The 15,162-nt window shown below is 50.8% G+C and overlaps 1 protein-coding gene across 1 annotated transcript; it reads left to right on the top strand.

Annotated features, from left to right (window-relative positions):
* The first annotated feature begins 173 nt into the window (after positions 1–173).
* DDRGK1 (DDRGK domain containing 1) lies at positions 174–10,641 on the top strand. The gene is made up of 9 exons (XM_059897222.1): positions 174–344; positions 1,563–1,769; positions 2,709–2,821; positions 3,050–3,151; positions 6,281–6,403; positions 6,735–6,773; positions 9,378–9,434; positions 9,964–10,012; positions 10,343–10,641. The coding sequence occupies exons 1-9, from the start codon at positions 254–256 to the stop codon at positions 10,507–10,509; spliced, it is 948 nt and encodes a 315-aa protein (XP_059753205.1). The 5' UTR covers positions 174–253; the 3' UTR covers positions 10,510–10,641.
* The last annotated feature ends 4,521 nt before the right edge of the window (positions 10,642–15,162 follow it).

Genomic DNA, 15,162 nt, shown 5'->3' with positions numbered 1-15,162 from the left:
AAGGCCAAAAAAAAAGGATATATATGTATAGCTGAATCACTTTGCTATACAGCTAATTCATTCATTCATTCATTGCTGTACAGCAGATTAAGAAAAAATTAGGGCCTCTAAATTTAGTGTGCGGCCTGGGCGGGGCCGAGTGGTGGGCGGAGCCTAGAATGGGAAACGGGAGGGGCCACATGGGCGTTAGGCGGGGCCTGGGAGATCCCGGGCCTCAGAGTGGACGCGCTGGTTCCACCTGGAAGGCGTTGCCATGGTGGCCCCGGTGGTGTACTTGGTGGCGGCGGCTCTGCTTGTCGGCCTTATCCTCTTCCTGACTCGCAGCCGGAGCCGGGTGGTAGCAGGTAGGAGACGTCGCCACGCCATGGCCGGTGGGGGCCGCGCGTCCTCTGACTCCAGAGCCTCTGTAGGCCGTCGAGCCGCGACTCCTGCGCATGCGCCGGCTTGCCTGGCTGGGCTGACGAGATAACCGCGCCTTCCGCGTCAGGCAGGCTGCGCGCATGCGCATACGTGCGCGAAGGGGAACCAGCGGGGGGCCGCAGAGCAGGATTGCGGCTCGCGGACTGAGTAGCAGGTTACCTACGCCTTTCTCCTGGCCCCAAAAGAGAGCCTCGCCTCACCTCTCCCCCCCGTCCCTTGGCACTGCAGAAGGGCCAGGCCCTGGCGGGCACTCCCATCCCTCATCCGGGCAGCCCTTCTCTGCGCCCGTTGGGGGATCCACAGGGGTTTCCCATCCCTCCCAGGCGGGCTCCAGAGCAGCTGACGAGAAGGGGGAACCTAAGTTTTCTACCTACCCACGAGCTGAACAGAGCATGAGGTGGCTCCAGGAAGCTCCTTCACCTTCAAGGAGAATACCCATGTGGCCATGCACCTTCCTCCTTGTTTTGCACCCCGCCCGGAAGAACATGTCATCCTCCAGGGCACAGAACAGATACACCTGTCATCCTCCATCCTGCCCCCCTCCCCATCATTTCTTATCAGCATATGGGTTTGTGTATATGTCTCTCCCCCTCCTTGGGCCCACAAGCTACTTCAGAGCATCTGCGGGAGGGGGGTGGGCACAGAGAAGCTGAGGTAAGGCAAATAGCCAACAAATCTTCCTGAGAGGAGAGACTCAGCCCTCGGGTGTGCTCTATGACTGGGGTGCCAGATAAAACCATGCCAGGTGGTGTTAGGCAACAGATAAATGCAGTCCTGCCGTGGGCATTCAGATGAGGTCTGGAGAGGTCAAGGTGGGCTTCCTAGAGGAGGTAGAGCTTCAGCTCCATCTTGCAGGGTGGTAGTTTCCTGACAGGTCAACTGGAAAAGTGGGGCCTTGAGAGGAAAGAAAGATATCAGCACAGGTGGGAGGGATGGGGTGATCTTGCTGCATAGGACCAAGGTCTGGGTTTAGGTTATGAAGGCCTCCACAGTCAGACTGAGAAATTGGGACTTTGTGCTATGGGCAGCGGGAGCCTGGAGGAAGTTGAGCAGAGGAGGGTGAGGCTTCCAGGACGCTGTTCCCCCTGCCATGAGGTGGTTTGGCCTGCCGGACAGAATCATGGTTCTTCTCTTCCCTACAGCTGTCCAAGAGCCTTTGCACAATGAAGAGGAGGCAGTAGTAGCAGGCCGAGTGGCCCAGCCTCTGCCCCTGGAGGCCGAGGAGCAGAGAACTGGGGGCAGGCCCCGGCGCCGCAGGGACCTGGGCAGCCGCCTGCAGGCCCAGCGTCGAGCCCAGCGGGTGGCCTGGGCAGAAGAAGTTGAGAATGAGGGGGAGGCCGTCATCCCAGGTGAGAGGGGCCCAGCCTGGTGGAGAAAGGGCCTGGGTTAGAGGGTGAGGGGACCCCCAAAGCTGGGCAGAAGAGTGGGGTGTGAAGCCATAGTGTGGGAGGGATATCTGGGAGCCATAGGATGTAGTTAGGGGAGACTTAGGACCCAGGCTTTGCTCCCGGGGACTAGCAGCTCTGGACCCTGATCCCTATTCCATTGAGCCAACCCCCTCTTCCTTCATTGTGGCTCTCAGTGTCCAAACAGGAGGGCAGGAGTCTTTTTATTTATTTATTTTTGTCTGCACTGGGTCTTCGTTGCTGAGTGCGGGCTTTCTGTAGTGCGGCGAGCGGGGGCTACTCTTCGTTGCGGAACAAGGGCTCTAGGCGCGTGGGCTTCAGTAGTGGCGGCACGTGGGCTCAGTAGTTGTTGCTCACGGGCTCTAGAGCACAGGCTCAGTAGCTGTGGCACACAGGCTTAGTTGCTCCGGACATGTGGGATCTTCCCAGACCAGGGATCAAACCTGTGTTCCCTGCATTGGCAGACGAATTCTTAACCACTGCACCACCAGGGAAGTCCAAGGGCAGGAGTCTTTAGATTGACCTAGAGAGTTCTTCAGTCCACTCCTTCTATTCCAGCACTCTCCTTGTGTGGGCACACTCATTTCCTGAGGGCTTAACCCTTGGGTTAGAGTGCTTTCTTTATGGCTATGCAGATCTAAAGTTATCATCTGTTTTCTTGCCTCATGATTCCCTCACCCCTCCCCCACACCTAACACACACACACACCCAGATGAATTTCTGCGTGGCAGAGGCCTCTAGAGGGCAGAGCTGGGCTAGTGGTATTTGCAAGTGAGTGGAAGGAGAACCGCCCATAAGGAGAGGGACAAGGGGTAGGGTGGATCCATCATCATCAGTCTTCCATGGTCAGGACCTGCAGTGTCTTTCTCTGACCATACTCAGCCCAAGAGGAAGAAGACATCGAGAAGCCAGTGGAAACTCACCTGTTAGGGAAAATTGGAGCTAAGAAACTACGGAAGCTGGAGGAGAAACAAGCACGAAAAGCCCAGCGTGAGGCAAGCAGGAGGGATGGGGTGCAGCTCTGAGAAGTGGGAAAGGGTCTTCTAAATGGCAGACCCTCCCCTCGAGGCTCTTTGCATGCTGGGCTGGTATTTGATGCTTGCCTGTCTCCGTCTCCTGCAACCTTCGTCTGTGGCCAGGCCTGGCCTAGCCTGGCCTGTTTGGGAGGTGGGCAAGCTCTAACTGGGGGTGGAGATGTGCCCCCTATGAAGGCCTTTCTCCAGGCAGAGGAGGCTGAGCGTGAGGAGCGGAAACGCCTGGAGTCGCAGCGTGAGGCAGAGTGGAAAAAGGAGGAGGAGCGGCTTCGCTTGGAGGAGGAACAGAAGGTGAGCCAGTCCCCCGATGCTGACTTCTGACAGCTGCCCAGGCAGCCTTGATACCCACGCCGCTTCCCAACACCTCCAGCCTAGAAGAGGGGCCTTGAGCTAGGTGCAGGCCCTGGTTTATTTGGTCCCTGAGCTCTAGGTGCAGCCTCTGTAAAGCTGCTGCTGAAAAGTGAGCCTGAGACTGAAATTTTGTGCATGTGATTTATTGGACACACCTGAAGCATTTGAAGAACATTGAGACAGAGTGGCTAGAGCAGGGGAAGGAAGAAGGAAAGGGGTCAGAGAGGTAAGGTGGCGGAGTGCGGGTTCTGGATCCCAAGGGTCTTGAGGCTGTTAAAGGACATTGTAAGAGATGGTGGATCGTATCTGTACCAGGTTCTGTTTGGGGCCTGGCATAGAGAAGATGCTCAGGGAATGGATGCCACTGCAATAAGGGCGGTGAATCAACCTTTGTTTGCCAGATGCTTCCTTCCTTCTGAGAATCAGGTGCCGAAGAAAGGCAACATCACAAAGATGTGGGATATATAGGGTGAGAGCCAGGGCTGCCCAGCTGGGAAGACCCCATAGCATGGTGCCTTTGGCCTCTACTGGCCCTATTGTCCAGGGACACTGGATGGCAGGAAGCCTGGCTATGGGTGCTATAGCAGATGGGCTGGAACATAGCAGAGGGGAGGCATTAGTTGAGAGAGTTTTTTACCTTTCTGAATATTGATCCTAATAATGCACCTTAAATATTCTGGGACTCTTCTCCCCTGCACCCCAGATTCCCTTATTATTAACATCATACCTTACTGTGGTATATTTCTCACAACTAATATTAATACATTATTATTAAGTGAATTTGACACATTATTGGGATTTCATTAGCTTTCCCCAAATATCCTTTTTCTTTCCCAGGGTTCCATCCAGGATACCACATTACACTTAGTTGTCATATCTCCTTAGGTTCCTCTGGGTTGTGACAGTTTCTCAGACTTTCTTTGCTTTTGATGATCTTGACAGTTTTGAGAACTGTTGGGCGAGTATTTTGTAAAATGTCCCTCTATTTGCATTTGGCTTATGTTATTGTCACGGTTAGACTGGGGGTTATAGATTTCTGGAAGGAAGACTGGAGGTGAAGTGTCATCCTCACCACAACATAGCAAGAGTACATGTTATCAACTTGACTTATCACTAGTATGTTAACCTTGATCACCTGGCTAAGGTTACATTTGCCAGATTTCCCCATTTCCCATGCTTCTTTGGAAACAAGTCACTGCACAGCCCACACTTACGGAGTAGGGAGCTATGTTCCACCTTCTTAAGAGGAGAGTATTTACATAAAGTATTTGGAATTCTTTTGTACAGATTTATCTTTTCTTCTTTCTTTATTCAATTGTTTTATTTTTTTAAAGCAATTTTAAAAAATTTTTTTCTTTTTTTTAAATAATTTATCTTTTGGCTGCATTGGGTCTTCATTGCAGTGCACAGGCTTCTCATTGCGGTGGCTTGTTGCGGAGCACAGGCCCTAGAGCACACAGGCTTCAGTAGTTGCGGTGCATGGGCTCAGTAGTTGTGGCTTGTGGGCTCTAGAGCGCAGGCTCAGTAGTTGTGGTGCATGGGCTTAGTTGCTCCACGGCATGTGGCATCTTCCCGGACCAGGGATTGAACCGTGTCCCCTGCGTTGGCAGGCGGATTCTTAACCACTGTGCCACCAGGGAAGTCCCCAATTGTTTATTTGTATCCACATGGACTTATGGATATTTATTTGAACTTAGTATTATAATCCAAATGCTATCTTTTTTTTTTTTTTTTTTTTTTTTGGGCCACGCCATGTGCCATGTGGGATCTTAGTGCCCCAACCAGGGATTGAACCTGGGCCCTCAGCAGTGAAAGTGCAAAGTCCTAACCACTGAGCCGCCAGGGAAGTCCTATCCAATGCTATCTTATTGACTTTTTTGCTTAGATTGTTCCAGCTTTGGCCACTGGGAGCTCTTTTAGTTGGCTCCTGTGTACCTTTGACATACCCTTATTGTTTTGTTTTTTTAAGTACTTTTTTACTTTTGACACTGCAAAATGCTCCAGGCTCATCTTGTATATTCCGTGTCCCAGCTTTAGCTTCATGTTTAAAATAGATCGTTCTGAGAATTCTGGAAAATGGGTTGATTTGGGGCGAGACTGTTGCACTAGGTTGTGCTGGTGATGGAGTGACATGGGTGGATCAAGTTTTCCAGAAGTTAAAGAAAGAAGTAGATGGGGCCTCATTTCTGACCAGGGCATCTGGCCAGATGGTTGTGTGATTCACTGAGCCAGGGGCCCAGGAGGAGTACCAGATGTGTGGGGAGTAGATCACAGGGTCTTTCTGGAACATAATCAATTTGAGGTGCCTGTGAGACAGCCCAGTGGGTGTGCCACTTGGGCAGTTGTGCGTTTGCAAGGAGAGATTTGGGTGGGGATACAACTGTGGCAGCCACTGGCAAGGACATAATTGTTGATGCTGTGGGCATGGTGAGGTGGCCCAGAGAGTGAAGGAGAAAGAAGGGACAGGGCTGAGTGATGGAGGAGGCGGGAAGAATGGCCCAAGGAACAGGAGGAAATCCAGGAGAGGGTAGGGTCTGGATGCCAAGGGAGGGAAGAAGGGATGGTTGGCTTTGCCCCAGGCCACTGAGAAGACAGGGGTATGAGGCCTGATGGTTGTCCTTTGGCTTTTGTGGTTGGAGGACATGGGTGAGACCATAGCAGGACTTGTTTTGGTGGAGCTGAGTATGCAGAAGCCAGATTGGAGTGGGCTGGATGGATGGATGATTGGGGGGAAAGGGAAACTGGGTGTTTGTTCACGAAGTTTGGACATGACAGGACAGGAAGTGGGAGGGGGGGTGACTGGAGGATATTATGGGGGGGTTCATGGCAGGATTTTCAGGGATAGGGGGGCTGAGCAGCATTCTTCTGGGAGGTGATGGAACTGATTGAGAAGAGGGATCCTGCTGTTCAGCTTAGGGGCCAGAGGGATCAAGGTCTTAACGGAGCTCTGTCCCTGAGAAAGGGCTGGGCTGGATGCTCTGCTGCCCTGTGGGGGCAGCAGAGACCAGAACAGGATAGGGTGGGCACTCACCCTAAAATATCTGACTCTTGCCTCTTCTGTGTCCACAGGAGGAGGAGGAGAGGAAAGCCCGGGAGGAGCAGGCCCAGCGGGAGCATGAAGAGTATCTGAAACTGAAGGAGGCCTTCGTGGTGGAGGAAGAGGGTGTGGGCGAGACCATGACTGAGGAGCAGGTGGGCCCACCACCCCTAGGAAACCCCTCCCTGTGCCCAAAAAGACGAGCCACCCCATCCCAGACACTCCGCTGCTCCTCACCTGCCTCCCCAGTCAGGCAGTGAGAGGCGGGTGGGCATCAGGATCAGCAGGCTCTAGCGGCTGAGACCTTGTTTTTGGGAGAAGTGGTGCCTTGATCCCCACACCACAGGAGGCTCTACTGCTCACGCAGGTGGTTGGACAGGCACACAGGCAGGGCAGGCAAGTGGCACTCAGATGGGCAGGTGTGTAGGCATAGACCCTGTGGCCCCTGCCAGAGGGACACTCACCTTGATTTCTCTGCTCCTCCAGTCCCACAGCTTCCTGGCCGAGTTCATCAACTACATTAAGGTAAGAAGCCACAGAGCAGAACCTGGGTGTCAGCTGCCTGCTTCCTGTGTGCATGTTGGAGGCATCTTCAGGACCTGGAGGGAGTAGGCCTGAGCGGGGACTGCAGGCGTTTCACTCAAGCTTGTGCAGGAGTGGGCAGGTGGACCAAGAGAGGCTGAGCTGCTGGGGTCCTGGACAGGAGAGTCCCTTCTTCTCTGACCCCAAAGGTGGAGAAGCACCTGGTCTGTGTGGGAGGTGCGAGTCTATGATCGCTTCCTCACGCTTAGGGTTTGACAGTTTCCCTGCTCTTCAGACCCCATGCTCAGTGAGTCACTGTGTTTTCAAGTTTCTTCACGTGTGTTTTCTGCCAGTTCTGTCATACTGAGGCTCTACTGAGGTGAAACAAGCATCCCCTGCCGTGTGTTCCCAACCAGGAACTTGGGTCTTCCGGGGGATATAGGATGATGTTTCCTTTGGAATCTGGGGCAGGGCAGCAGGTGTGCCCCCTTCTGTCTACAGCTGCAGCGCAGGCCTCCCGGATACTGCTCCGGGTTGTGTTGCATAAGCACGTCCTGCTCTGCTTTGCTGCTAAGCAACTTCTCCTCTCCCACAAAGGATGCGATGAGGGGAGAGGTTTTCAAGTGCAGCTAAGGGGTGCAGAGGCGGCTGAGGGAAGGAATGCAGAGGGAGCGGAGGCGGTAGTGGGAGTGGTAACCAGGGGCACCAAGGAGCTGGGGGCTTGCTAACCCTCTCCCACCTCTCCCAGAAGAGAGCGGGGTTTAGACACCTCCCAGCCGGCGAGGGGCTAGGCTCACAGCTGGGGGCCAGGGCTCCCGAGAGGGAGAAGGCTCCCTCAGACTGCCACCATTCCCCTCTGATGGAGCCCATTCTCCACCCTGGCACACTTGATTGAGGGCTGCAACCCTGGGCAGGGTATCTCTCATTTTCCTGCTGCTGTTTGGAGCTCACTGTCCCCACCTACCCGGTGGGCAGCAATGTAGTCCTGAGTCTCTCCTCCAGGAAGCCCTCCTGCATCAGCTTCAGGTCCCCCTCTCCAAGGCAGAGGCCTGAGAAAAGGTACCCAGGGCAGTGCCAGCCCTCGCTCTCAGCACCTCTCTGGAGGGGCCATTTTCTGGGGGTTCTCCAAACTCTTGGAGTTTAGAAGTCTCTCCAGCCTATGCTAGCTGATTCTCCCAGAGCTGCTGTCTGCAGGGAGAAGGAGAATTTCCAAAATTCAGCCTACCCACCTTCCTCTTGGCTCCAAGGGGATGGGCCCTTTTGTCTTAGGGTTTCAGAACTGGAGGGACATTTCTGTGTGCAGCAGTTATGTGCACAGGCATAGCTTGCTCTTGTTACTCCACTCTTCTCTCTGATTGAGGCTGGGTTGGTTGGTTTGTTTTGCCAAACATACTTTTGGCTCAGTAGCCCCTCAGGCCAGGTTTTCAGAGACCACCTGGTCTCTGACTCCATATTCCCACTCTGAGCTGTCGCTCGGAGCCCAGCACCCACTCCCTGCTTTGTAGGTAGAGGCAGGCTGGCCAGGTCACCTTGTGCTTGCCCACACTGTGGCCCAACTGCTGCTCACTTGCCTCCCTGCTTACGTATTCGGTTTGGCATTTCAAACAGTCACATGCCATCTGCAGCTGGGGCGGTGTCACCGTGTCACTCCTACCCCAGCTCATTTGCTATGGAAGATGCACAGAAACGCAAAAGACCGCCTTCTCTCAAGTCATATGCTGAGAGAGGCGGGGGAGGCGGGGGCAGGTGCATGTGTAGGATCCAGCAGTGGACCCTCAGCTGCATCCCTGGGAACTAACGTTTCTCCTGAGGATGTGAGGGAGGCACGTGGCACATGGCTGTGTGTGGAAAGCACTGAGCAGTGTTATCAACAGTTATTTTAAGGGGGGGCTCCTACGGTGTGAAGAGGATGGGTAAAAAGAAGTATGGGCGTGTCAGGGTTGTGGTACTCTCCAGGCCAGGGGTCCTTGAGCAAAGGCGAGGCAAGAATGAGCTTCTACCGAGGCCCTGGCTTATTGGGGCCTTTTATCTGCTCTGTTCTTCTCCACATTCTCACCTTCCTCCTGGCGGGGCTGTGAGCTATGTCTTTTTCAACATTGCTTCCCCAACACCTTCTCAGTACCTTGTCCTGGCAGGTTCTCAGCAAATACAAGTCCTAGAAAAAGTTTTTTTAAATAGCTTTTGGTGACTGTCACCCCTCCCCTTCATCTCTATGGTGCTTCCCCTTCCAACTTGCCCAAGATGTTAGAAAGATAGGTCTGGTTGCAGAGAAGAAGGTGGCAGCTGTGCTTGGTTTTCCACTTGTGAGTCTGTCTCAGGGTGGTCTTCGGTCCAGGAGCCTGGGGGGCAGGTGGTAGTTTCGGGCAGATCTCTGCCCACAAGCAAGGGAATGAGAGAGGTTATGAATGTGTGTGTCTCTCCATATGGGTAGTTGGGAGAGTGCGTGAGTCGTGTGTGAAGGGAGCAAGGCTCTCCCATAGGAATCTACACAGTGTTTATCCAGCCACCCAGAGCAGATCGGATCAGAATGCCAACTTCAGAGGGTTCCAGTGCTGAGAAGGATTTGCTCAAGCTCAGCCTCATTCCCTTTCCTCCCTTTGTTTGTAGCAGTCCAAGGTTGTGCTCTTGGAAGACCTGGCTTCCCAGGTGGGCCTGCGGACTCAGGTAAGCCCTACAAGGTGGCCTGTTACATGGAGTGTGGCCATGGGGTCTGTGTGGTTGTAAGAGAGGGCCTGCCCTAAAGATGGAAAGTCTTGATGCCCCTTCCACCTTGCCCCCAACCAAGAATGAGTAGAGTGTAGGAATCTCTTGGCACCCCAGGAATCCTGCCTTTCTAACTAGTTGGAAAACAGGCAGGGAGAAAAAAGAAAAATGTCTAAACCCCATCACTCTTAGCAGCCCAAATCCAGTTACCTTGACAGCTGTCTTACAACAGGCTATACCAGCCTTCTCGGTCAAATGTCACCAACGGTTCTCCCCTGGTTGGAAGAGAGCCTCTCTCAGGGGTCCTGCAGGGTCCCAGGACCAGAGCCCCTTCTCTCTCGGTCCCTCCAAAGGAGAAACATGGAGTCACATTGCAGGGTGGCCACGAGAAGGAGAGGAGTAGATTTGGCTGTGGTGGGAGGGAGGTTGCGAGTGCCTTTTCTGAGGACGGCAGCACCCATCTCTGCTCTGAGAACTGTTCTCCTCATAGGACACCATAAACCGCATCCAGGACCTGCTGACTGAGGGAACTCTTACAGGTGAGAGGATAAGAATCAGTCATTACGGGCCCTGGCCTTGGGGAGTATCTAGCCACGTGGTGCTGCAGGGACTTATTGCAGAGGTAGGATGACCACCCCGGGTTGGGGGAGCAGTGTACTGAGGACGGGGATGCAGTTACAAGGAGGACACGCTAAGGCCTGGGGATGGCTTTGAGTGACGAGGACAGGCAAGGAAGCCTGATTTGACTCACCTAGCCAAGATTGGATACAGCCAGGAGAGGCCAAGTAGGCAGGCAGGAGGGGTGGGTGGGTGGGCATCCTCAGGCCAGGTGGGGAGGGCTCAGCCCCACAACCTGCATGTCCCCACAGGTGTGATTGACGACCGGGGCAAGTTCATCTACATAACCCCGGAGGAACTGACTGCCATGGCTAACTTCATCCGACAGCGGGGCCGGGTATCCATCACCGAGCTTGCCCAGGCCAGCAACTCCCTCATCGCCTGGGGCCGGGAGCCCCCTGCCCAGGTCCCAGCCTGACCTAGCCCTTCCCTCTTGGACTCAGAGCTGGCATGGTCTAGCTGGCTATACATCTTTATCCCTCCCTTCCATCCTGGGGCAGTGGTGGAGTGTGGCCAGGCAGTTATAGATTAAAGGTCTATGAGCACTGGTGAGCTTGGTGTGGCTTGGTGTGGCAGAAGAGGTGCTAGATGAGCAGGTGAAAATCTCAGCCTCAGAATATATCTTGGGGGTGGGGGTGGGGTCCTTTGGAGGCAGATACAAGTTCCGTTCTTATCAAGCATGCATTCATTCATTCATTCATTCAAAAAAAGCGTTTACTCTGTTCCTTTGTGTCCTGCAAGCCCAGCCCCCAAGGCCTGGATGAAGTCTTACTCCTCCTCCCCTACCTTACCAGAGCCAAAGTGGGAATCCTCTTGGGCCACATCTCCCCAAACTGAGGAAGGAGTTCTCACCATGAGAGCCCTTAGGAAGAAGAGTTAATGAGAAGTGCCAAGGATAGACTCCTAGGGAACATCAGCCTTAAGAGGGACGGAAGGGAGGTCAGGGAGGAGAGAGGCTGGGCCAGCTGCTTGTGGGACAGGGAGAAGAAAGGGGAAGACCTGTTTGAGCTGGATAGAATTGTGCAGTGGAGGGACATTGCTTCATATAGTACCTCACATGAATTCAGTTCTACATCCTTGACAAAAAGTTTGAATGGTGTGGGTGATTCCATGCACTGGTGGATGTAAGGACCATATGCTCGAGAGTGGGTTGAGATGGGAGATGTGTGTCTCCTGTAGGGTCAGCACTCTGGTTCCTGTGGGCTGTTCATGGCATGAGCTTCCTGCTGTGCTGAGGGTGAGGCATGTGTTTAAATGTGTATTTTTTATGCAAGATGGCGCCTAAATACAACCACCTACTTCCTCTGGTGCCTGGTGGAGGAGGAGGCAGCTTTCTGTTCCAGTCTAGGAGGAAACGGTCTATGTAGATGGTGATGGGGAGACAGGACATCAGACTCCCAGAACAGAGCCTTCCTGAGGGATTGTCAAGGGTGATTTTGACTCATTTGATGCCATAAGCATAGACTATAGAACCTAAATTCCAAATAAGGCATAACTCTGCTACTTCTATCAGCGATGGACACTTGAAGTCCCCTGGAGCTGGGAAGGGCCACATGCATTGTTTGGAAGGCCATTTGGGAGCCCACAGTCTAGGAAGAAGGAAGAAATAGACATAGATAACCACAGTATGAAATAGAAAGATAAAATTCCAAAGGGAAAAGAAGAGCTTACAGTTGGAGCAGTGGTTCTCAGCCCTGGTTGCTTGTTAGAATCACCTGGGGAGTTTACTGCAGTCTTGTGCCAGGCTGCACCCTGGACCAGTTCAATCAGAATCTCTGGGGTTGGGGTCCAGTGAACATAAGTAAGAGATTACAATGTGTAGCCAAGGTTGAGAGCCAGCAAAGGAAGTGAGGGTGGGGTGGAAAGGCAGGCCGTAAAGTTGCAGGTAATTAAAATCCCCAGTGGAAGGAGCTTCTCTGGAAGAGCAAGACAGTAGCTCCAGGTCTCTTCCATCCTTTCCCTCAACCATCCTCAGCCACTGCCATCCACGTAGCAAGATGACTATGGCGGCCCAAGCCGCCACATTCTACCTTCAGGACACTGCCCACAGGCCAGGAGTGAGAAAAAGGCACAACCCTTCCTCATATCCCAGAAGGCTTCTAAGACTCTTAATGTCCCAGAGGCTTAGTGTAGAGGGGGAAAACCTGTAACCCTTTGTGCGTTATTTAGTAATCAATCCACTAGTCTAATAAAAGTATCAAATGAATAGTTCTTCAGACAGTAAGCGATTAACATTTTTCTAAATATGTACAAACTGTTTTAACAACTAATAAAACTTTCAAGTTTAACCGCTTAGACAAATTTTCAAGTGTGTAAACATTAATTATTACTTAAATATTTCTAAGCATTTAAACTCCCCAAATTAGTACAGTTGACCCTTGAACAACACGGGGGGTTGGGAGCGCTGGCCCTCTGCACAGGCAAATATCTGCATATAAGTTATGGCTGGCTCTCTATACGGAAGTTCCTCCCTATCTGTGGTTCTGCACCTGCGGATTCAACCAACCACAGATTGTGCTGTACTGTAGTATTTACTGCTGAAAAAAATCTGCGTGTAAGTGGATCCAAGCAGTTCAAACCCATGTTGCTCAAGGGTCAGCTGTATATGAAATTATTTTACATACTTTTATACCTTAAAAAGTTGACCAAACACACAAGGTATCATAATGATTACATTACTGATCTGTACATGCAATGCTAAAACTGATTTTAAACATTTAAAAACCATGGATTTCCATTTGCTTATTCACTAACTCCATTTTTATTTTTATTTTTTCCTGAGGGTACAGTTTTTACTTATCCTGGAGCACCAGGGTGGTTATTTCAGGTGGCTGAGAATATAAATGACTGAAGGATGGTGATTCAGAGCCAGGGACCTATCTGAGTCCTCAACCTGTTGTGTGGCTCCTCTTTCACAGATTTCCCCCTTCCATCAGGAACTCTAGACTGATGGCTTCAACCAATCAGATAAGTTTTGATTTTTGTAACCCCTAAATTACACAGTGCTTGTTGTGCTAGTTCTAGGTGCCTTATCTTCACAGCCCAGCCCAACAGGTCTATTTTGAAAGCATTTTGCTCCCAATAGAGTCCAGTGTGGTTCAGTTCGGTTCTATCACTACCGTTTTTTTTTTTGGCCGCACCGCACAGCATGCAGGATCTTAGTTCCCCGACCACGGATTGAACCCGTGCACCCCTGCAGTGGAAGCACAGATTCTTAACCACTGGACCGCCAGGAAGTCCCACAACTTTTCTTTTTTAAGGCACCTTCAAGGTATATTGACAAGCAGAGGTTGGAGAGCCATATAATAAACTTGTCTTATCAAAATGGTTGTTTACAAAATTGGTCAAGAGTTGGAAAATTATTAAGTACTAAGTATGAGGCAGGATGCTAAGCACCCCAGGGAATCACAGTAAACAAAACATGGCCCCATCCACAAGTGGGGGCAGGGCAATGCTATTAATATAGCAGGGATACCGCCCATCATTCAGCCAACAGGTGCACGGCCTGTAATTACAAGATGAGGCCTTTTGGGCTGAGGAGAAGCCAGGTGTGCAGAATGTAAAGGTTTGTGGTTCACTGAGGGGCATGGAGTGTTGGGTGGGGGCAAAGGTGAGACAGGGTGTAAAGGGAGCTTGGGACCCAGCTGGGAAGGGTGGTAAATACTGAGCCCAGAGATTTGGGCTGTATTTGGTGAAGTGTCGGGGGGATGTTTAATTAGTGTTTTAAATCACTAACTCATTTCTTAAGCCTTCTTCGCAATCTTCATATCCCACAAATCTTTATTACTCTATCACCTCCTCCCTCCATGCCCCCGTTGTACTGTTGGAGGGCACTGCAGCAAGCCTTCACAAGTGCATGCCCCAGACACCTCCAGTCCTAAGCCCTGGCCCCAAGATTGGAGACAACTATTCTACCAATGTTGTGTTTTTCAAAAATTTTTGACAGTATCTCTTACTAAGAAATCCGTTTTACATCAAGGACTTGGTACACGTGTGTGTGCATATATAGAGATAATGAACAGGCTAAAGTTTCACAGTAATCCTTTGCTTGTCACGGTTTGATGCGTGTTGATATTTGTTTCTCTATTCTTTTTTTTTTTTTTTTTGGCTGCCCCGAGCAGCCTGCGGGATCTCAGTTCCCCGACCAGGGACCGAACCCGGGCCATGGCAGTGAAAGCGCAGAATCCCAACCACTAGACCACCAGGGAACTCCCTGTTTCTCTAACCCACTCACAGATCTCGACCTACAGTTTGAAAACCAGGGTTCTAAGGAGCTTGTTCCTTTTGTATTGACAGGGCAGTATCTGAGTGAAGAGTTGTGTATCATACATAACTTTTAGTAGTCACAGAATTGTACCAAAAGCAATGTAGACTATAGTGGGGACATTGAAAAGAATTTTTTTGCTTGGTTTCTTCTGACACCGTACATAATTTTTGACTGGTTAATGCAATATTTGATTACTCATTACAGATAAGTGTGTAAAGGAACCTCATAAGAGAACCTACCAAATACTGATACTGTAACACTAAACTTGTTTAAATATATCCCTTTATATAACCTGCTAGATTTACTCTGACCAATTTTAATCACTTTAACTTTCTTATATGATTTTACAATTTGACTTAAATTTCTAACATGATACAAAAAACGCATCCATAATAATAATAATTACACCAGAACTAAAACCAGTAATGTTATGACTGTATCGTAACTGAGTAACTGAGATAAATACTTCTGTTGTTTTATTTTCCTTTATTCCTCATCAATGAGGTAAGTCAGGTCACTTTTTTGTTGAGCTAAACCGCATAGTAGTTGTGTAGACACACGCTTGATGTCTAGTTTGACAGTTGTCTTGATGCCTTTTTAGTTTGCGCGTATTGGACACATGGGAAATGTGGGCCCCCAAGGCAGGTTATAAAAGTTTCATTTAACCACCAGTGTACCTATCTGTAATGATAATGTACAGAGTTTACAGAGAAGACTTTCTGCTGGACAAATTTACCCCAGATTTTACAAAAATTAAATCTGGTAACATTTTTGGAGTTTGCAAGTTTCCATAAAATTGATTAG

The sequence above is a fragment of the Balaenoptera ricei genome, chromosome 15, assembly GCF_028023285.1.
Source record: "Balaenoptera ricei isolate mBalRic1 chromosome 15, mBalRic1.hap2, whole genome shotgun sequence".
NCBI classification, from domain to species: Eukaryota; Metazoa; Chordata; class Mammalia; order Artiodactyla; family Balaenopteridae; genus Balaenoptera; species Balaenoptera ricei.
The sequence above is the reverse complement of the archived record's forward strand: the minus strand, read 5'-3'. Positions and strand labels throughout refer to the sequence as shown.

What these genes read in the sequence shown, in the direction of transcription:
- DDRGK1 (XM_059897222.1), top strand. Translation starts at nt 254, where the DNA reads ATGGTGGCCCCGGTGGTGTACTTGGTGGCGGCGGCTCTGCTTGTCGGC. An exon ending in CACGAAAAGCCCAGCGTGAG is followed by an intron (nt 2,822 to 3,049) that starts GCAAGCAGGAGG and finishes GCCTTTCTCCAG; the next exon opens with GCAGAGGAGGCTGAGCGTGA. An exon ending in AGGTGGGCCTGCGGACTCAG is followed by an intron (nt 9,435 to 9,963) that starts GTAAGCCCTACA and finishes TTCTCCTCATAG; the next exon opens with GACACCATAAACCGCATCCA.